The sequence below is a fragment of the Microtus oregoni genome, unplaced genomic scaffold (assembly GCF_018167655.1).
Source record: "Microtus oregoni isolate MIOR12 unplaced genomic scaffold, Mior012 000002F_ref0000024, whole genome shotgun sequence".
Lineage (NCBI taxonomy): Eukaryota > Metazoa > Chordata > Mammalia > Rodentia > Cricetidae > Microtus > Microtus oregoni.
The window spans coordinates 8,806,360-8,828,440 of record NW_024543061.1 but is presented as its reverse complement, the minus strand read 5'-3'; the positions used below and the strand labels follow the sequence as shown (position 1 = coordinate 8,828,440).

The window sequence follows — 22,081 nt, the reverse complement described above, 5'->3', positions numbered from 1 at the left end:
AGAATCTAACAAATGGGCATATATCATTAAATAAACTTTAAAAATGAAGTTCAAGAAAATAATGAAAATTGATAAATGCATAAAAATTTTTAACAATAAACTAAAAAAATGATATGAAATCATGATTACATAGAAGTAATACCATGGCTGTTACAGAATGAAAGATAAGAAATACATGTCACAGGAAGATTAGCCAAACCACACACCCAGCTAGAAGAGTTTAGTTAGTGTTCTCAGATGCAACTACGGCACTGGTTCCGTTCCACCTGCACCTCACAGTGATGCAGAGTGAACTGTTCTTCTCCAGCCAAGCAGAACATTGCAGCTGAACCTCTCCAAGCAAGGAGGTTTTTGTTAGGGTCTGTATCACTGTGAGAGGGGCATGTGTACCTTGTAAACAGTAATAAACTCCCAAATCCTCAGCCTCTACTCTGCTGATTTTGAGTGTGAAATCTGTCCCTGACCCACTGCCACTAAACCTGTCAGGAACTCCAGAGTAACGGTTGGACACTGCATAAATTAGGGGCTGTGGAGACTGGCCTGGCCTCTGTAGGAACCAATACAAATAGGTATTTCCATTACTATGTAAGAGACTCTGACTTGACCGGCAAGAGATGGAGGCTGATTGTCCAATGGTAACCGACAAAGAGAGTGGAGTTTGGGTCATCACAACATCTCCATTGGTTCCTGAAATTAAAACAGAATAGGAAAAATTCAATGTAAATTAGAAAATCTATGTTAGCACAGATTATGTCTCTTTAGTTTCTCATCATTACATAACTAAGCCTCACATGCCCATCCAGAACAACAGAACCTGCCTCATTACACATGGACAGCACACACAGGCAACCAGACGGTTCACTTTTCCTTATTCCTGCTTTCATTTATCACTCTTCTTACCCAGAAAGTAGAAAATTAGCAGAAACAAGGGCTGGACAGGAATCCTCATTTTGACGAGATAAATTGAGTTATCAGTGAAGGCAAGAATACAGTTGAGCTTTTATTTAGGCCATCAAGGCAGGGACCTCCCTGGGGAGCAATATGTAAATACCATGGACTGCATAACAGTGTACATAGAGAAGACAGTTATGTGGGCTTCTTAAATTTAAAGATGAGACAAATGAATCTTATAGAACAGGAGTGAAAATATTAAAACAAAATGTGGTGACAGATGGGAGACAAGAAGGATGATGAAAAATTTATAAAGCATTAAAATCAGTTGTAAATATGGGATAACAATGTAGTCTAGTCTTGTCTAATTTGAAATTTATTTAAATTTTGTCTAAAATCACAAAGTTAAATTGTAAGGAACTGTGGGAATTTAGTGAAAACTCATACTTCATTATCTTCCAGGATTAAATGAGCTCCCAGAATTTTGTGCTCATAGTCTCTAGTGTAGAAAAATATTACAAGATGGAAGCAAAACATTCAACTAAGTCTTCAAATTATTGACTATGTTCTCATTCAGGTTTAGAATCTAGACTTATGGTTACATTCTAGGTGATTCAGTTGGTTTATATATGTTTTTCAAATAGAAAACATACAATAATCAATACTGTATGATTACTCATACATACTATACACTCACATTGGAATGCCTAAAACCATTACCATACTTATCCTATATAAATATACACATTGTTCTCAGAGCATTGAAATTTTTTATTAGATCAAATTCTCTTAAGCTTACATATCAGGCAAACTCTGAACTTACTGCTGTAAGTATAGTTTATGTATTTTTTCACTCTCCAATCTCATTAAATGAAATCATAGAGCATATATCATTCATTATCTTTTCTTTATCTTCAAGGCACAAATGTTGCTTTAATGCTTCTTTAAAAGTTCCCTCATATTCTGTGAGTATATAAATATCTCTATTGCTGAATCCTCTACTAATGATAGCATTCATACTTTCATATAGATATTTATATTTTTAACTGTAAGATGTTTAGATCAAACTTACCATATGTGTATTTCTATCAGATTATAATTGAACATATATCTCCATTTATTTTGGGAAGATTCATGGGATTGTATTTGTCAGGGTCCTTCTTAGATATACAGATGAAGTTATTATAGTTTAGTAACTATAAATTTTTTTGACTAGCAATGGGAATATTTTGTAATGCACATCCTTCTCCCAGTCATTCTTACATTAATGTATACTCAAAAGGGTTACTTAACCATTTAATTTCAGTTTTAATAGTTTGTTTTGTTTCCTGAGATACCATGCCCCAAAGTATAAATGTAAATATATTGCTTATCTTTAGTTCACACTTCTGCCAGTAGTTTTTTACTATTCTTTTAATTTTTCCACTTTGTCACTGAATGCTAGGTATGAAAATTATTTTAATACTAATGTCTTGCAGATTCTTTGAAAAAAATGTGTTATTAATTAAAAAATGATACAAAATTAACTTGTGAATATAAAAAATTAGATACATATGGAAACTGACTCAGTAATATTTTTTTTTATTTTAGCAAATAACTAGGGCATCTTACAGAATACTGTAGGGAAAGTCTAGCTAGTATGGGGTTTTTAGGTAACTTTGTACAATGCCAAACTGATGAACCATGTATGAAAAGATATGATAGACTTCAATAACATGCCATAATTCATCTGTGAAAAACATTGGCAAGAGACATGGACATTTTCAAAAATCTCTTTCATAAATTACTATCATCTTAATTATTCAATTAACTCTTCAGTTTAACAATGACTTCAAATAATCATTGTATTCATATTTATATATGTATTACTAAATTATAATAAATTTATATTATTTTAGAAAATGATGCAATGTACTCAGACTACACCTCATAAAGGAGAATATGCACATCATATCCTCTCAATACAGCCTCATTACATTACATGCATTATTTTAGTGTGAGAAAATATATGATAAATTATATGGTACTGGTGCAAGTAAATAAAGAAATGTATAAATTGCTATTTATCTGTCTGGTGATTTATTACAATTTAAAACAAGTCCTTTATCCTGTCTTTCAGCAGATGAGATATTTAGATGACCTGTTCTCAATACATGCTGTCTGATTTTCTTGGAGACAGTGTCAATATCGCTTGCCATGCCAGTCTGAAAACAAGGAATCTTTCTAAACCATAAATAAGGCATCCAGTCTTCAATCAAGAGTATCATCAGGACACAATGGCAGTGGATCTGAGACAGATTTCACTCTTACATCAGCTCCTAGCAGCCTGGGAACAAGGTCACTTAGTACTTACTGTCTACAGCATCTGAATTGTTGATTAGCCATACAAGACAAAAGCCAAACTTCCCGAAAGTTCAGAGTAGACCTGATTCCATCTAGCTGCTCCCTCTAGTGACTGCACCTGCTAATATTTTGTTTTCATGTTCTGCTCTTATTTAAAGGTCATTCATAGAAGTGGAGGGGACTGTCAATAGATCTGCTCTAAATTGCACTGTCCTCTTGGGTCCAAGTGTTGAATATGACAAATTTTCAGAGTTTTCTTAAGAGAGAGTGATCTTTTATATATGTTTATGCAGAGAGCAATCCAGAACTGAACTATCTTCTCTCCATAGTGCCAGAAACAACTAATATTTTGTGTTTTGAGGTTCTGCTGTGCTTTTGGTCATTTGGCCTTCACTTCTCCCCCAAAAATATTCTCCCAATTATGTTAGGTGATCTTGACTCTTTCCTCTTTCCAGGTGGATATATGGATGTTTTTCCTGGATTCAGATTGTTACTTAGTGTCTCAAATATCATGGACTCCTTGTTCTTTGATTTACAGCTAATATCCAAGTGTGAGTGAGAAGATACCATGTATATTTTTCTGGCTCTGGATTACCTCTCTCAGGATGATTTTTGAGTTTCATCCATTTGCATGCAAATTTCAAGATGTTGGTTTTTGCCATTGAGTAATATTCTGTTGTGTACATGTTCCACATTTTCTTTCTGTTGTGTTTAGTTGATGGTCATCTAAGTTGATTCCAGACTCAGGCTATTACAAATAATGCTGCTATAAATATTGTTTAAGAATGTCCTTTAGATATGATTGAGCATCTTTTGGCTATATGCCCAAGAGTGGTATTTCTGAGTCCTGAGTTAGGTTGATTTCAAGTTCCTGAGAAACCACCATATTGATTTCCAGAGTGGTTGTACAAATTGCATTGCCAATAGCAATGGAGGAGTGTTCCGCTTAATCCACATCCTCTCCAGCATAAGCTATCATTGGTGTGTTTGATCTTAGTTGTTCTGAATCATATAAGATAATATCTGAGACCCATTTTGATTTGTATTTCCCTGATGGCTAAGGATGTTGAATATTCCCTGAAGTGTCTTCTGGCCATTTGAGATTCTGCTGTTGAGAATTCTTTGTTTAGTTATGTACACCATTGTAAATTTGATTATTTGGAATATAGTTGTCTATTTTCTTAAGTTCTTTATATATTTTGGAGATCAGTCCTATGTGTGATGGGGGGGTTGATGAATAAATTTTCGAAATCAGTAGGCTGCCTTTTTGTCTTATTATCTGTGTCCTTTCCTTTACATAAGCTTCTCAGTTTCAGGTAGTCCAATTTATTAATTGTTGTTCTCAGTGGAGAAAAAGAGGGGAGAGAACTTGTGGGAATGTGATAGTTGAAATGAAAGATGTACAGAGATGAGGGCAAGGAAAGAGATATTTTGTTTGAGAGAGCAATCATGGCATTATGGGGATAGCAAGGAAGCTAACACTAGATTCAAGGAATCCATAGGAATGAATGCAGCTAAAACCCTAAAAAAGAGAGGAGTGTGTTCCTGTACTAGCCTTGCTCTGTAGTCAGAATGATGAATATCTAAAATGTCACCATAGAACTTTCATCCAGCAACAGATGGAAATAGAAGCAGAAACCCTCAGTGGAGCATGGCACTGAACTCTCAATGTACATTTGAAGAGTGGGAGGACTGAGAATATGATGGGGACACCCACTGAGCTAATAGGACACTTATCTGAGCTAATAGGGGTTCACTAACCTCAACCAGACAGGGAAGGAACCAGCATAGAACCAAAGAAGACCCTCTGAATGTGGGTGACAGCAGTATGGTTGGGGCAGACTGAAAGATGACTGGCAGTGGCACAAGGAGTTATCCCTACTGCTTGTACTGACATTGTGTGAACCTATTCTCTTTGGATGGATACCATCCTCACCCTAGATAAGAAGTGCCTTGGACCTTCCCCAAAGCAATGTGCCTTACCATTTCTGAGGAGTGAATGGGAGTGGATAGTGGGGGAATGTGGAGGGAATGGGAGGAGGGGAGAGAGCAGAAACTGGGATTATTGTAAATTGAAAATAGAAAATTTAACCCTGTCTCGAAAAACCAAAAAAAAAAAAAAAAGAAAATAGAAAATTTATATTCTTTATAAAGAATAAAAGAAAAGAGTTCATTTGGAGAAATGATGGGGACTGTCATTATAGCCACTCTAATTCTAACTGTCTCCCTTTTAGGCCTAAGAGCTGACATATGAGAAATTTCCACAGATTTTTCTCAAGAGGTATAAGGGTATTTTATTTATTAAAAAATAAATACAATACCAATGCATTTTTCTATTTTTTCTTTTAGAAAAGAAAGGGGAAATATAATTTATTCAATAAAATATTATATATATACATATATATATATGAGTGTATATATATACATCCTGATATATATATCATATATATATATCAGGATGTATACACACACACACACACACACATATATATATATATATATATATATATATATATATATATATATATATCAGGAGAGGGAGTTGAGAATAGAAAACGGGATGTGCTTAAATACAGTATTGGAATTACTGGTAGTGAGGAGAGTTGAGAATAAATGATTTTTTTTGTCAAGTGTATTATTGTTATGTCTCATATTCAACAGAAAAAGTTATAAGGATGCCTGATATACAGAGGCCTATGTACTAATGAAATCATAAGCAGAATACATGGTTTTTATTCTACTGAAAAAGGAGAGCATAGAGTTCACCTGCTGCTGCTACTAAAATCACAATGTTCATTAAAACCAGGTTGTATCTGAAATTATTTTTAATCTATGTAAGTTACAGAGTCCAGGAGGGGTAGGACAATCCTTCTACACAGTTTGTGCTTCTCAGTGTTTTATATTATGATTTAACCTTTGAAGAAGAAATATAATAGTGTCAGCAATAATAAATCACAACATCTTTAGATTTCTTTTCGTTTCTGATCTTGTTAATTTGTGTGTTCTCTCTCTGCTGTTTGATTACTTTGGATAGAGGTTTTTCAATCTTGTTGACTTTCTCAAAGAATCAACTTTTTGTTTCATTGACTTTTTGGATTGTTTTTTGTGTTTTTATTTTGTTAATTTCAGCCCTCAGTTTGACTATTTCCAGTCTTCTCCTCCTCCTGGGTGAGTCTGTATCTTTTTTTTTCTAGAGCTTTCAGCTGTGCTGTTAAAACTCTAATGTGAGCTTTCTCCATTTTCTTTATGTGGGCACTTAGTGCTATGAATTTTCCTCTTGGCACTGCTTTCATAGTATCCCATCGGTGTGAGTATGTTGTGTCTCTATTTTTGTTTAATTCAAGGAAGATTTCAATTTCTTTCTTTACTTCTTCTTTGACCCAGGGGTAATTCAGTAGTTGACTTCAGTTTCCATGAGCTTGTAAGCTTTCTGAGTGTAGAATTGTTGGTGAATTCTAATTTTATTCCATGGTGATCAGATAGTACACAGGTGGTTACTAAATTTTTTTCTATCTGTGAATGTTTGCTCTGTTACTGAGTATGTGATAATTTTTTGAGAAAGTTCCATGAGATGCTGAGAAGAAGGTATATTCTTTTCTGTTTTTGTGGAATGTTCTATAGATGTCTGTTAACTCCATTTGCTTCATTACATCTGCTAGTTCTCTTATTTCTATGTTAAATTTCTATCTAATGACATATCTATTGGCGAGAGAGGAGTGTTGAAATCACCTATTAGAGTTTGGGGTTTGATGTATGCTTTGTGTCCTAATAATGTTTCTTTTATATTTGTGGGTGCTTATATATTATGGGCGTAGATATTCAGGATTGAGACTTCCTCCTGATGAATTGTTCCTGTTATGAGTATAAAGTGTCCTTCTCCATCTCTTCTGATTGAATTGCATTCAATATTTTTTTTAGATATTAGTATAGCCACATGCTTGTTTCTTTGGACCATTCGATTGGAAAACCTTTTCCCAACCCTTTACTTTATGGTAGTGTCTGTCTTTGCATTTGAGGTGTGTTCATTGTAAACAGCAGAATGTTGGATCCTATTTTCATATCCCTTCTCTTAACCTGTGCCTTTTATAGGTGAATTGAGTCAATTGATATTAAGTGATATTAAATGACCAGTGGTTGTAAACTCCAGGTATTTTTTCTGGTGGTAGAGTTTGTGTGTTTTTCTTCGTTGAGTTCTGCTGGTGGAGGTTTGTCAGATGCTTGCATTATTATGGGTGTTGTTGGCTTCATTGGTTTGTGATTTTCCTTTTAGTCTTTTCTGTAAGGCTTGGTTTGTGGCTACGTATTGTTTAATTTTTTTTTCTTGGAATATCTTGTTTTCTCCATTGATGGTGAATGCAAGCTTTGCTGGGCCTAGTAGCCTAGGCTCACATCCATGGTATTTTAGTGTGTGCAGCACATTTATCCAAGACCTTCTGGCTTTCATGGTTTCCATGGAGAAGTCAGGTGTAATTCTGATAGGTTTCCCTTTTTATGTTACTTGACCTTTTTCCTTTGTAGCCCTTAATATTCTTTCTTTATTCTGTATGTTTTGTGCTTTGTTTTATATGGCAAAAAGAATTTTTTTTTGATCCAGTCTATTTGGTATTCTGAATGCTTCTTGTACCTTGTTGTACCTTCTTGTATCCTTCGTTAGGTTCGGAAAGTTTTCTTCTATAATTTTGTTGAATACATTTTCTAGGCCTTTGAGCTGCAATTCTTCTCCTTCTTCTACCTCTATTATTCTTAGGTTTGGGCTTTTCATGGTGTCCCACATTTCCTGAATGTTTTGTGTTAAGAATTTGTTGGATTTGTTATTTTCTTTAATCAATGAGTTTATTTTTTCTATAATATCTTCAGTGTCTGAAATTCTTTCTTCTGTGTTGTACTCTACTGGTTTTACTTTTCTCTGTAGTTTCTGTTCATTTACCCAGATTTTCCATATTCAGCCTTCCCTCAGTTTGTATTTTCTTCATTATTTCCATTTCATTTTTCATGTCTTGAACTGTTTTCATTACCTGTTTGATTGCTTTTTCTTGTTTTTCTTGGGCATCTTTGAGAGATTTATTCGTTTCTTCTACCTTTTTATTTGTCTTCTCCGTTTCTTTAAAGCTGTTTTGCAAACCCTGTTTAACGTCCTTTATTATTTTTATAGTGTTATGTTTAAAGTCGATTTCTTCTACTTCTTCTGGAATAGGGTGTTCAAGTTTTCTTGTTGCCTGATCCCTGGATTCTGGTGTCCTCGTGTTGCCTTTCAGGATGTTGGAAGAATTTTTGCATTGGCGCCTGTCCATTTCTTCCTTCATATGCAGCCAGAAGTGTCTTGGTGTCTTGGTCTAATCTTTGCTGTGACTGACTCTCTGGGTGGATCTCCTCAGTGTTGTTGCAGGAAGTATTCCTGGGCCAAGAACCTAGCAGATAATAGGGCAGGCTTAGGGGAGGCATGGTCATGTGGAAGAAAGATGCCCCTGCAGTAGAAGCTGGAGGGGACCTGTTCTCTGTTCTCGGATCGTCTGCCCCGGAATGGCACACATTCACCCATCTGGATGGATCTCCTCAGCACAGGATCAGGGACTCTTGGTAGTCCAACGACTTTTCAGACAAAAGGGCAAACTTGGGTGGAAGGCAGGGACATGTGGACCAATAAAGCCCCTGCAGTGGGAGTTGGAATAATCCTGCAATCCTTTCCGGGGACCTTCAGGCCGGGAAGGCACACACTCACCCATCTTGGTGGATAGCCTCACTCTCTTGATTATTTTTTAACAAGACAAAGATTACTATTAAGTCTCATGGTAGTGGAAACAGATCATTGATATTAACTATATGGCAGCCTTTAATAAATTTTCTTTTCCTTAGTAAAACAGTTACTTGGTACTCAAATAATCTAGAAGGCAGAGCACTAGTTTTGTTTTTTTTTTTTTTTTCTAAAAGACTTCCTGGCTATATAGAATAAAAAGTGTAGATTTATGGATTTTTTTCTAACACTAATTTGATATTTCTTGGATGATTTTCAAATTGTTCAATTAATGGTCTTGTAAGGTGATTTGATAATCAAAATAGAAGTATGCAGTGTCAGCCAGCAACTACAATCATGCATATATAATTATACAATGACTTAAAGTTCATCATTATCACCTTATTGATCTAAGTTTCAGGAGTTGACAGGTGAGACCTAGCTGCAGGGAATAAGCAGACTCTTTCCTACATCGAGTAAAAACATTGCAGACAATCTGTTACAAATTTGTTTAAGCAAGTTAATGGACAGAATATAAATTTACTACCCCTTGTTAGAGTGATTCCAATTTCTCATGTTTAAAGTGCCTTCATTTTGTTATATAAGCCTAAATGATGACACAGTTTAGATGTCTAATATATAAAGTCTTATGTACTTATGAAATGGTGATCAGAATACTTGTGCTACTAAAATAGAAAGAAAAACACAGGGTTGTAATGCTCTTGCTACTAAAACCTTAAGTGTTCCATAAAGCCAGGTTATATCTGCAAATGTTTTAACTGGTATAGACTACAAAGTTCAGGAGGACTGGCACAATACTGTCTCATACTTGTGCATCTCTGAGTAGTATAAGTTTTAATTTGATGACTGTAAAGAAATATAACAATATTGTCAACAATAATAATTTATAAATTCTCCAGACTCCTGGCTGTTGATGGTGAAGGTAAAATAAGTCTACCACTAATGAACCTCAAAAGATACTCATGTTATAGATGGAATTACTTCTTAGGTCAGGAATTCAAGAGATTTTTTTTTTTAGATTCTGCTCCTACATGGGAAACTCAAACAGTAGTTCAAAGAGTAATGATTAATTCTCATTTAATCACATCTGGAAACTATCCTTAAAGAGGTGAATAAAATATCCACAGGGTTAATCATGTTATCCAAGAAATTCCTTGAGCAACCAGGCAGTTGCTTTATTTAACATAAAGGTTAAGTAACTTTACATTACTTTCTTTTCTTTAACAAGAAGGCAGGGCATTAGGAAACCAAGAAATAGAGTGAGAGCCTCATTTTTATGTTGTGTATTTACTTAAACTGACTCCTCTCAGGGTGTGACCATCCAATGAAGGAGACCTATTGTCTGAGGATTGGATTCCAGCACATGCAAATGAGCAGCATCCTGTGATGCTGAACACAGTTAAAGAGCTTTCTGCCCTCAATAACTCACCCTGTCTCAATATGTGCAGCTGTCGTGGCTAGAACTGTGATGCATATATTTTCTACAGATGTAAAAGCTTAATCTTAAGTCTTGAAAGAATAGTGTTTTGAAAACATACAAGGTGAGTGCATGAATTTTGCAATTTCTATGTTTTTTTCTCACTTTTTTTCCAATTCTTTCCCCTTAGAACAGTGTATACAACACTACATAGCCCCTGAAGTGTAAGTAAGCTGCCAGGCTCTTTTCATTGTTGATTTATTGTCTTCTTTGTGCCATTCCCTGTAATACTTGGTAAAGGACTAGAAGTGCAATAATAAGAGCTACAGATTGGTGAGAAGTTTTCTACATCTCATTGAAAAATAGACTGAGGTTTCCTACATTGTATCCCTCTGGATTTGCCTTCTTCTTGTAACTTAGATCTCAGTTCTGCCATTATCTCCTCCAAATTGTAACCTTTTTTCTCTGTTCTTGGTCTTCCTACAATCCAGTCCAGAAGGATACTGTGTTTCTCAAGCCTGGCTACAATGTTTGATCCACCTACTGGTTCCTGCTTTAATATTGGTGGTCTCCCCCTTCACTGCCAAGTATCAATTCTCATTTTATACAGTGCTTACTCTTAGCTAATCTCACTCTTTTTTTATGTAATCATTAGATGTACCAAGCCAAATCAGATAATCCTTCCAAACAGGACTTTAACATTACATTCTTCCTGACAGAAATAGAAAATGTTACCTTTAAACAGACACTTGGAACCAAACAAAATCATTCAGGAAGCAAAACAAAATTTCATCTTATTTGTGGCTTTCTTATGAGAACCCATGGCAAAATGTATCAGTCTTATCTCAGGCATTGATAACAGGAGGTTATATATTCTCCTTCCTTCTCCTTGACAGTCATAATACTGTTATAAATCAAATCTCCTAAGTTTAAAGAACAACCTTCTCAGCCCTCAAAAAGACCTTATAAAAGTAGTCTTAAAAATCTCAAAAAACAGATAAAACCCTAAAACTCAAAACATAAACAAAAATAGGTGAAATATTAAGTGTTGACTTAAGATTTACAACAGGGTCCATTGTAGTGTACCAAAGACAATGTTCTCTGCTTTGTTCTGGTCTACATGGGTCATCTTGCAATGTGCCCCATGACAAAATTGGAATATATGTCACAAATCATAGTTAGGGGCAAACTAACTCAGTCCTGTTCTCTTAGGGATGAAGGTAATGATATTAAAAAAAAAGACAGTTCATGAGAATAATGTCAGCTCCTCTCTAGTTTCTCTCTGGGCTCAAATGGTTGAGATATCAATAGCCAGCAACCTATGAGGACCAACTGGCATTGGTCACCATCAATTGGTCTCCATCACTATCACCACAAACATCAAGAAATCCACAGAAATGTTGCTGTGCCAGTTCAAAATCAGAGTTGTCATTGTGGTGATTTTATTAGACTTTAAAGGATTTCTCAAAATCATTGTTGATTCTCAATATGCATAAAGAGTTGTATTTCATGTTGAAAGTGTTAAAGTTATTCCTGGTAAATAAGAACTAACTTTATTATTTGTACAACTTCAAAAGACAATTCAAAAAAAAATTGTTCACTTTATCTTTCCCATATTTGATGCAATACTGGGTTGCCTGGTCCATTAACAGAAGGAAATGCAGAAATCAATCAATTATTAATCAGAAATGTGTTGTGTGTTGGAAGCCTTAGAATTTTATAAGGAACAACAGGTTAATAGAAGAGGTTTAAAGAAAAAAATCCTTCCTTGGCAACAAGGTAAGGAAATTATTAAAAACCTGGTTCTGTTCTTTTTATAATGAAATTCTTTTACCTGAAGGAATTGATCATAACAGTATGTAAATGAATGAAATTTGGCAAGTGAATGTATTTCTTTTAATGGATTTTGAAAAATTAAAAGTTTTTATCATAACATTGGCACTTATTCTGGGTTTCAATGGGCATGTGACTTATGTTCTGAAAGGACAGATTCTATATTTTCACATTGGTTACAATACAATACCTGTAATGGGCATGCCAGCACAAGTTAAGTCTAATATTGTGCTAGTTTATGTTTCCAGTAAAAGGAAGCAAATTTTATATCACTAAAACATAAAACAAGTTTCATTTTGTGACAATGGAAAGTCTTAAGATAAAACCAGCATCAGATTCTCTATTTACATGACAATGTTTCCTTAAGAACTGACTTACTAGAAGTAATTTTAAACACACACACACACACACACACACACACACACACACACACAATTAGCTTAGAAAACAAAGAATTATGTCCTTCCGAAGAGGTAGATCTTCACTAATAGCTCTAGCTCTCTGCACCTCATTCAAAAGAGTCTGTCTCTTCATCTGCTAACACTCTTATTCTCCCATCACTTATGTCTCTTCAATCTGTCTGTACCATGACCAAACACTCCACATAAAAAGCACAGCATAGTTTAAATACCTCTTGTTGATTTTCAGTGGCCATCACCATATTTATAAAACATTTGAGTTGCTAGCAATATCACTGTATATTTAGTTCTTCATCTGTCTTCATTATTCTCTTCTCCTGTAGCTTTTATCTACTTCAATTCTTCTTGAGCACTGGTTGGATATTGGTAATTTATATGCAGTGGTACAGCTTAAAACATCAATATTAGATTATAACCTTGATATTTTTAAATTAAAATGCTTTAGAAATGTTGTTTATTTTTCCTTTTGAAATATATGTCCGACTCTTGTCTATTTTGCTATATTTATAAATGTATTCAAAATGCAATTTTTAAAAGTCTAAGGGGATTTCATATTGTGAGTAAAATACATCTTGAATAACTGACATTTTTTCTACCATTGAGTGGTATTTTCTTTAAGAAACTGAATGATATTTGATAATGATAATCTTTGCAATTTAAATATCAAAGTGCATTAAAATGTATGAATGAATATTTGTTTAGGAGATTACATCAAGTTATGAATATGATAGTTGATCTAACATGATAGAAAAAAGCTAGTATGATGAGACACCAAGAAAAACATCATGCATGGTTATTTTCTGGGATTAAGTTGTCTTATTTTTCATTGATTTAATTTATTTTTTTAAAAAGTAAACAAACCATCTGTTTTCATTTTAAATACCAACCCAAGTTTCCACTCCCTCACTTTCTCTTATTCCTTCCACCACACAACCAATTCACTCCTTAGAGAGTGTAAGGCACATTGATTTGAAGAAAATCCAAGATTCTCACTGCTATGTCTAGGCTGAACAAGGTACACATTCAATGAGAATGTGTTCCCCAAAAGCCAGCACTAGCAGAAAGGATAAATTCTGGTGCCACTGTCATTGATCCTGCAGTCTGCTCCAGCCATACAAATGTCATCCATATTCGGAGGGTCTAGTTTTGTTCTATGCTGGTTTCTTTGCTGTTTGATTGCAATTGGTGAGTTCCCATTAGCTGAGGTAGAGTGTTTCAGTGAGTGTCTCCATCATGGTCATGACCTTTTAGCTCATAGTCTCATTACTCCCTTCAAAAGGACTTTGGGAGCTCAGCCCTCTGCTCTGCTATTGGTCTCTGCTTCTGTTTCTATTTGGTGCTGGATGAAGGCTCTTTTATGACATGTAAGTTAATCATCAATATGACAAGATGCCAAGGCCAGTTCCTGGGACCCTCTCCATTATTGCTTAGGGTCTTAGCTGGGGTCATCCTGTCCATTCCTGGAAATTTTTCTAGTGCTAAGTTTCTTTTTTTTTTTTTTTTTTGGCTTTTCGACACAGGGTTTCTCTGTGGCTTTGGAGCCTGTCCTGGAACTAGCTCTTGTAGACCAGGCTGGTCTCGAACTCACAGAGATCCGCCTGCCTCTGCCTCCCGAGTGCTGGGATTAAAGGCGTGTGCCACCACCGCCCAGCTAGTGCTAAGTTTCTTGTCAGTCCCATAATGGCTTGTTCAATTAAAATATCTCTTTCATTGTTTTCTGTCTCTCTCTTTCCTCCATCTCAACTCTCCCATTCCCTCAAGTTCCCCTTGCCTTCCCTTTCACCCCTCCTCTTTTCCTTCTGCCTTCTCTCCCCCCAACCACATGATTCCAATTTTTTTCAAGAGATCTCGTCTATTTCCTCTTCCCTGATTGTCAATATATGTTTTTCTTAGAGTTCCCCTTGTTACTTAACTTGAGAAAAGCTGTTTTACCTCAGGTAAGAAGGGAGAATATGCTCTCTTTTTTCCATTGTATACTTTTAGCTCCTTTATCGAAGATCAGGTGTTCATAGGTTTGTGGGTTAATGTCAGGGTCTTCTATTCGATTCCATTGGTGAACCTGATAGAAGAGAAAGTGGGAAGTACTCTACAGCACATGGGCACAGGAGACCACTTCCTATGTATAACCCCAGCAGCACAGACACTAAGGGCATCATTGAATAAATGGGACTTCCTGAGGCTGAGAAGCTTCTGTAAAGCAAAGGACACTGTCACTAAGACAAAAAGACAACCCACTGACTGGGAGAAGATCTTCACCAACCCTGCAACTGACAAAGGTTTGATCTCCAAAATATATAAAGAACTCAAGAAACTAGACCGTAAAAGGCTAATCAACCCAATTATAAAATGGGGCACTGATCTGAACAGAGAATTCTCAACAGAAGAACTTCAAATGGCCAAAAGACACTTAAGGTCATGCTCAACTTCCTTAGCGATCAGGGAAATGCAAATCAAGACAACTTTAAGATACCACCTTACACCTGTCAGAATGGCTAAAATAAAAAACACCAATGATAGCCTTTGCTGGAGAGGTTGTGGAGAAAGGGGTACACTCACCCATTGCTGGTGGGAATGCAAACTTGTGCAACCACTCTGGAAAACAGTGTTTCGGTTCTCAGGAAATTCGGGATCAACCTACCCCTGGATCCAGCAATACCACTCTTGGGAATATACCCAAGAGAGGCCCTATTATACAACAAAAGTATATGCTCAACTATCTTCATGGCAGCATTGTTTGTAATAGCCAGAACCTGGAAACAACCTAGATGCCCTTCAACGGAAGAATGGATGAAGAAAGTATGGAATATATACATATTAGAGTATTACTCAGCAGTAAAAAAACAAGGACTTCTTGAATTTTGCATACAAATGGATGGAAATAGAAAACACTATCCTGAGTGAGGTAAGCCAGACCCAAAAAGAGGAACATGGGATGTACTCACTCATATTTGGTTTCTAGCCATAAATAAAGGACATTGAGCCTATAATTCATGTTCCTAGAGAAGCTAAATAAGGTGAATCCAAAGACAAACACATAGGCATCCTCAGGAATATTAACCTTCTTCAGGCGATGAAAGGAGACAGAGACAGAGACCCACACAGGAGCACCGGACAGAAATCTCAAGGTCCAAATCAGGAGCAGAAGGAGACGGAGCACGAGCAAGGAACTCAGGACCACGAGGGGTGCACCCACACACTAAGACTATGGGGATGTTCTATTGGGATCTCACCAAGGCCAGCTGGCCTAGGTCTGAAAAAGCATGGGATAAATCCGGACTAGCTGAACATAGCGGACAATGAGGAATACTGAGAATTCAAGAACAATTGCAGTGGGTTTTTGATCCTACTGCACGTACTGGCTTTGTGGGAGCCTAGGCAGTTTGAATGCTCACCTTACGAGACCTGGATAGAGGTGGGCAGTCCTTGGGCTTCTCACAGGTCAGGGAACCCTGATTGCTCTTCGAGCAGATGAGGGGGGGGGGGGACTTGATCGGGGGAGGGGGAGGGAAATGGGAAGCGGTTGTGGGGACGAGGCAGAAATCCTTAATAAATAAATAAATTAAAAAAAAAAGAAGGGAGAATATGCACAAGTTTGTCCACACATATCAGAATTGGTACAATAATAATGGAAGACTCAGATTGATTACATTGCACTAGAAATTACAGGTTTGGCATGAAAGATCTTAATCAAAAATACTATGATGATCATGACTTGGTTTTATTTCTTAACTTGTATACTTATACTTTACAGAACACATGGATATTTTAGGAAAAGGAATTACCACTTATCACAGAATTAGTATTAAGCTGTGCAGATTCAAGAGTTGTTAACTTTATTTATTGTGTTTGTGATTTTGGAATGAAGTGATGAGACATATTCTCAACCCGGAAGAGATCAACATAATATGCTACTCATAGACACTAGTCTGATTGCTTGACTGTTCACAATAAAGGCATGTTCTCTGTGGAACACACTTCCCTGCATTGGTAAGATTAAAATGTTTAAAAGACACTGATTTTTTTTGAGGAATTGAGAAGAGACATTTTTGCACTGTGCCAAGTTCTGTGACAACCTTGATGATTTGCAAATTCACATGAAACAATTTACTTCTCTAACATTTTCTGAATAGGCTGGACACCTTATATAGTCTGTCCAAGTCAGCATTCAGGATGTATCAAGATCATGAAAGTGTCTATATCTTCTATAGTTCTGGTTTTTGTTGGAGTTTTATATTTAATTAAAAAAAAACATTTTGGTCATTGTACCTTATCACCCAGATAAATGTGACAATGCAAATTATAAGAACATCTGCTTTCAACTTCCCAAAAGTAGGAATACACTCTGTTATGCAGACAGTGCAGTCTCTATCTTCCCTGTCTATGTGTGTTATGCAACACAGAATCTATCAGTGTTCAGTGATAGTGTGTCTGGACAGAATAATTTGTCACCTTCAGCTGCACAGGACCTGAAGTTGTGGCAACTTATTGCTGTGTACCATGTAAAAAATTCTCTTCTACAGTGATGCAAGTAATAATATAAACCATTCAGGGCAGCAGATTTATGAGCCTGGGATACCTAAGTTGCAATATTCCTTTTTCCCTGAGTTACAGAATTATTGGAGTTTGCAACAATGTATCTGTGTACCATGTGATCTCTGGTATACACAATCAAGTGAATGTACTTCATTCTTAGGTACTTTTATTGAAGAGTATTTCCCATTTCCTTCATTTTTTCTATCTAATGAGCCTATTAACAATTCTTTTCTCTAACAGAATAGGCAAGTCAAAATGATTAATTTTTTGGCATACAAATGAGTTTAAATGTCTGTATTGTAACTGTTGTGCTGGAGATATGTCTCCATAGTTAAGTAATACTGTAACATAAACCTGAATTCTTATTTCAACACCCATGCTGGATGTCTCAAAACTGTGTCTATACCTTCAATTCTCCTTTAACATCTTTGGGATGTGTATTCTCATGCACACACTTAAATATTCACACACATACACACACACACAGCAATACACACACATAAAAATAAAATACTTAAGCTGAGCATGGACTGCTCTTACATAAAGTCTTAGATTCATTCCCAGATAATACTTCTACTTAAATATAAACTGCACAAAATTGAAAATGGAATAAGAAATTTAATATACCGCTGGGCGATGGTGGCGCACGCCTTTAATCCCAGCACTCGGGAGGCAGAGGCAGGCGGATCTCTGTGAGTTCGAGACCGGCCTGGTCTACAGAGCTAGTTCCAGGGTAGGCTCCAAAGCCACAGAGAAACCCTGTCTCGAAAAAGCAAAAAAAAAAAAAAGAAAGAAATTTAATATTAAAAGTAGCATACCACTGTACTCATAAGGGTCCCCACATTGAATGGAATAACAATCATATTCAATCAAGCATTGTGAAATATCATTTTAAGATCATGGCAGTTGATGTCATGCATCAGGGATGGGAAAGTGTCCATCTTGGAATTGCAATGGCAGAAATCAATTTGTTCCTGATCTCCGAAGGAACACAGTACTTTGAACTCTTAATCTTTTTAAGGACTTATTTTTATATATTGTTGATATGCAATTTTGCATGTATTGTGCATGCATGCAAATATATATATATCATGAGCACTCATGGATTATTGTAATAGCAAAAGATGATATCCAATTGCCCAAAATTAGGGTTACACAGAGTTGTAAGCCATCACCACATTTATAAAACATTTGACTTGTTAACAATATAACAGTATATTTAGTTCTTCATCTAGCATCATTTTTCTCTTCTTCTGTAGCTTTATCTAGTTCAATTCTTCTTGAGTACTAGTTGGATATTGGTAATTTATATGCAGTGGTACATCTTAAAATATCCATATTAGATTATAAACTTGATATTTTAATTTAAATTAATTTAGATATGTTGTTGATTTTTTCCTTTTTGAAATATATGTCAGACCCTTGTCTATTTTGCTATATTTATAAATGTATTCAAAATGCAATTATTAAAAATTTAAGGTGATTGCATATTGTGAGTAAAATACATCTTGAATAACTGACATTTTTCTACCATTGAGTGGTATTTCCTTTAAGAAACTCCCCCCAACCCATCCAACCATAAGGGAGTAATGTGGGAATGTCATATATCAATCTGTTGCTTTCATTGTTTAATTAATAAAGAAACTGCTTGGCCTGATAGGTTAGAACACAGGTGGGTGGAGTAAACAGAATAGAATGCTGGGAAGAAGGGAAGTGAGGCAGATGTCATGCCTCTCCTCTCTGGGCAGACACGATGAAGCTCCAGTCCAAGATGGATGTAGGCTTGAATCTTCCTGGTAAGTCACCACCTCGTGGTGCTACACACATTAATAAAAATGGCCCAACCAGTGTTTATATGAATACAGTTTGTGTGTTGTTATTTGGGGGCATAAGCTAGCCAGTCAGGTGGGAGCTGGGTGGCAGGAACACAGCCCACAGCTCCTACTACAGAATGGTACCCAACGTGGATAACTGAATCTACAGCAAACCTGAGAAAGCTTGGGAAAGAATAAAGTAAAGCATATTTTCTTGGTAGCAGCAATTTCTCAGGTCTGCTCTGCTAGAGGCAAGCAAGCGCTCTCATCTAAGAGAGGCTTCCTGACTCAGCTTTAGCTGCAAAACCCTGCAGGTCTCTTAAGTGGTCCTGCTATGAAACACTTAAATGGTGTTGATAAAAGCCGACTGTATGCGTGTTTGTTTTCAGCTGTAGCAGGAAAAAAGTTGTGCAGTTTTAAAATGCTGGTGTTCAGCAGGTTGGCACAGACATCCCAGTGCTGGAGAGATGTCTGGCGGTGATTATCCTGCAACCATGAAGATAAAGGAGACCAAATCAAGGCCAAAGCCACCAAGCTGTGATGTATTTCAGACGAAGGGCATCAAAGTGGTGGGGAAGTGGAAGCAGGTGAAGATCGACCCAAATCTGTTTGTGGATGGACAGATGGATGACTTGGTGTGCTTAGAGGAACTGACAGATTACCGTTTAGTCTCCCCTGCCAAAAACCCCTCTGGTTTCTTCTCAAAGGAGGAGCCCAAGAAGAGAAAGGCCCAGGCTGTTTCGGAAGAGGAGGAGGAGGATGAAGAAGAGTCTAGCTCCCCGAAGAAAAAGACCAAACTGAAGAAACGGAAAGATGTGTTAGTGGCTGCCAGAGGAAGTACTGCCCAGGATGAAGTCAAAGATTCTGAGCCAGAGACTGTTTGGATCAAAAGGTAGGGAAATCAGCCTCGGGAAGCCTGGCACAGGCTGTTCCAAAAAAAAAAAAAAAAAAAAAAAGAAGAAGAAGAAGAAAAACAAAGGAAAAAAAATAGATCTTTCCCAGAGCACCACTTCTAAAAGTGCCCAAGAAAGCAAAGACCTGGATGTCTGAAGCGCACGGCCAGAAGGCAGACGTGTCCACCTGGAGGGACCTGTTTGTGCCCAAGGCCATTTTCCGAGCACTCAGCTTTCTAGGCTTCTCTGCACCACCCCAATCCAGGCTTTGACCTTGGCCCCTGCCATCCGGAACAAGCTGGACATCCTTGGAGCTGCTGAGACAGGAAGCGGGAAAACTCTTGCGTTTGCCATCCCGATGATTCATGCAGTGCTGCAGTGGCATAAGATGAAGGCTCCACCTATCCTGCATAGCACTGGGATACCACCGAGGGAGAGCAGGGTAGGAGCCGCTGCTGATCTGGGGTCACCTCGCACGGATGGGACTGAATCTGGAGTGTTGCTTGATGAGGCCAGAACTGAGAATGAAGCGCAGCCCAGTGAGGTTGGGGCAAAGGCCGAACCAGAGACTAGTGCCTCTACGTCAGCCCGGGCACTGCTCTCCCATGATGATGATGATGATGATGATGATGATGATGATGATGATGATGATGATGATGATGATGATGATGGTGAAGGACCTTCTTCCTTGGTTGAGGACAAGCTTATCCCCAAGCAAAATGAGAATGGTGGAGAAAAGCTTGATGAAGAGCAGTCTGGGAAGTTAAGACAGGAGCTGTGTAACCATGTTGCTGTTTATAACGTACACTCACGGCGCCCCCTGCTGAGACTCATCCTGACGCCCACTCGAGAGCTGCCCATCCAGGTCAGACAACACATTGATGCTGTTGCCAGGTTTACAGGGATTAAGACAGCAATTTTAGTTGGTGGAATGTCCACACAAAAGCAGCAGAGGATGCTGAATCGCCATTCAGAGATTGTGATCGCCACCCCTGGTCGACTCTGGGAGTTAGTTAAAGAAAAACATCCTCATTTAAGCAACCTTCGGCAGCTCACGTGCCTCGTGATAGATTAGGCTGATCGAATGGTTGAGAAAGGCCATTTTGCTTAGTTCTCCCAGCTTCTAGTGATGTTAAATGACTCCCTGGTACAACCCTAATCGACAAACTCTTGTTTTTTCTGCCACACTGACCCTGGTACACCAAGCTCCTGCTCGAATCCTTCATAAGAAGCATTTGAAGGAAATAGATAAAACCACCAAACTTGACCTTCTCATGCAGAAGATTGGCATGCGGGGCAAGCCAAAAGTTATTGACCTCACGAGGAACGAGGGAACAGTGGAGACCCTGACAGAGACCAAGATCCACTGTAAGACAGATGAGAAAGACTTGTATCTCTACTATTTCCTCATGCAGTATTCAGGCCGCAGCCTGGTGTTTGCCAACAGCTTCTCCTGCATCAAATTCCTGCATGCACCAGAAACAGAGGCTCAGAAACCTGGAGAAGTTTGCCCGTCTGGAAGACTGTGTTCTCTTGGCAACAGATGTGACAGCTCGGGGTCTGGATATTCCTAAAGTTCAACTTGTCATCCATTACCAGGTGCCCTGCACCTCAGAGATTTATATCCACTGGAGTGGTCGGACTGCACGTGCTACCAGTGAAGGCCTCAGCTTCATGCTGATTGGGCCCGAGGATGTGATGAACTTCAAGAAGATTTACAAAACTCTGAAGAAAGATGAGGACGTCCCACTGTTCCCAGTGCAGTCAAAGTACATGGATGTGGTCAAGGAGCGGATCCGTCTAGCCCGGCAGATTGAAAAGGCTGAGTACCGGGAACTTCCAGGCTTGTCTGCACAACTCCTTGATTGAGCAGGCACCAGCAGCCCTCGAGATCGAGCTGGAAGAAGACATGTAAAAAGGAGGAAAAGCCGACCAGCAGGAAGAGCGTTGGAGACAGAAGCAGATGAAGATCCTGAAGCAGGAGCTACACCATCTGCTCTCCCAGCCCCTCTTCCAGGAGAACGTGATGACCAGGTACCCCACACAGTCTGGCAGGCTGCCTCAGCTTGTGGTGCCCCCCAGGAATGGAGAGTCTGCGCTGAGATGCCTCTCCAGACAGAAGAAGAGGAGGAAGAAGCCAAAAGATGCATCAGGCACCGCCACAGCCAAGTTCAAGCACAAGCTAA

At 37.7% G+C, this 22,081-nt stretch overlaps 1 pseudogene and 1 gene segment (V, D, J or C); one reads left to right on the top strand and one right to left on the bottom strand.

The window, feature by feature from the left end:
• Positions 1 to 220: 220 nt before the first annotated feature.
• On the bottom strand, positions 221 to 949 carry LOC121432871. The segment is given in 2 exon segments: positions 221 to 687; positions 901 to 949. Coding segments are annotated over 2 exon segments (516 nt in total).
• An 18,547-nt stretch (positions 950 to 19,496) lies between these two features.
• On the top strand, positions 19,497 to 22,081 carry LOC121465886 (annotated as a pseudogene).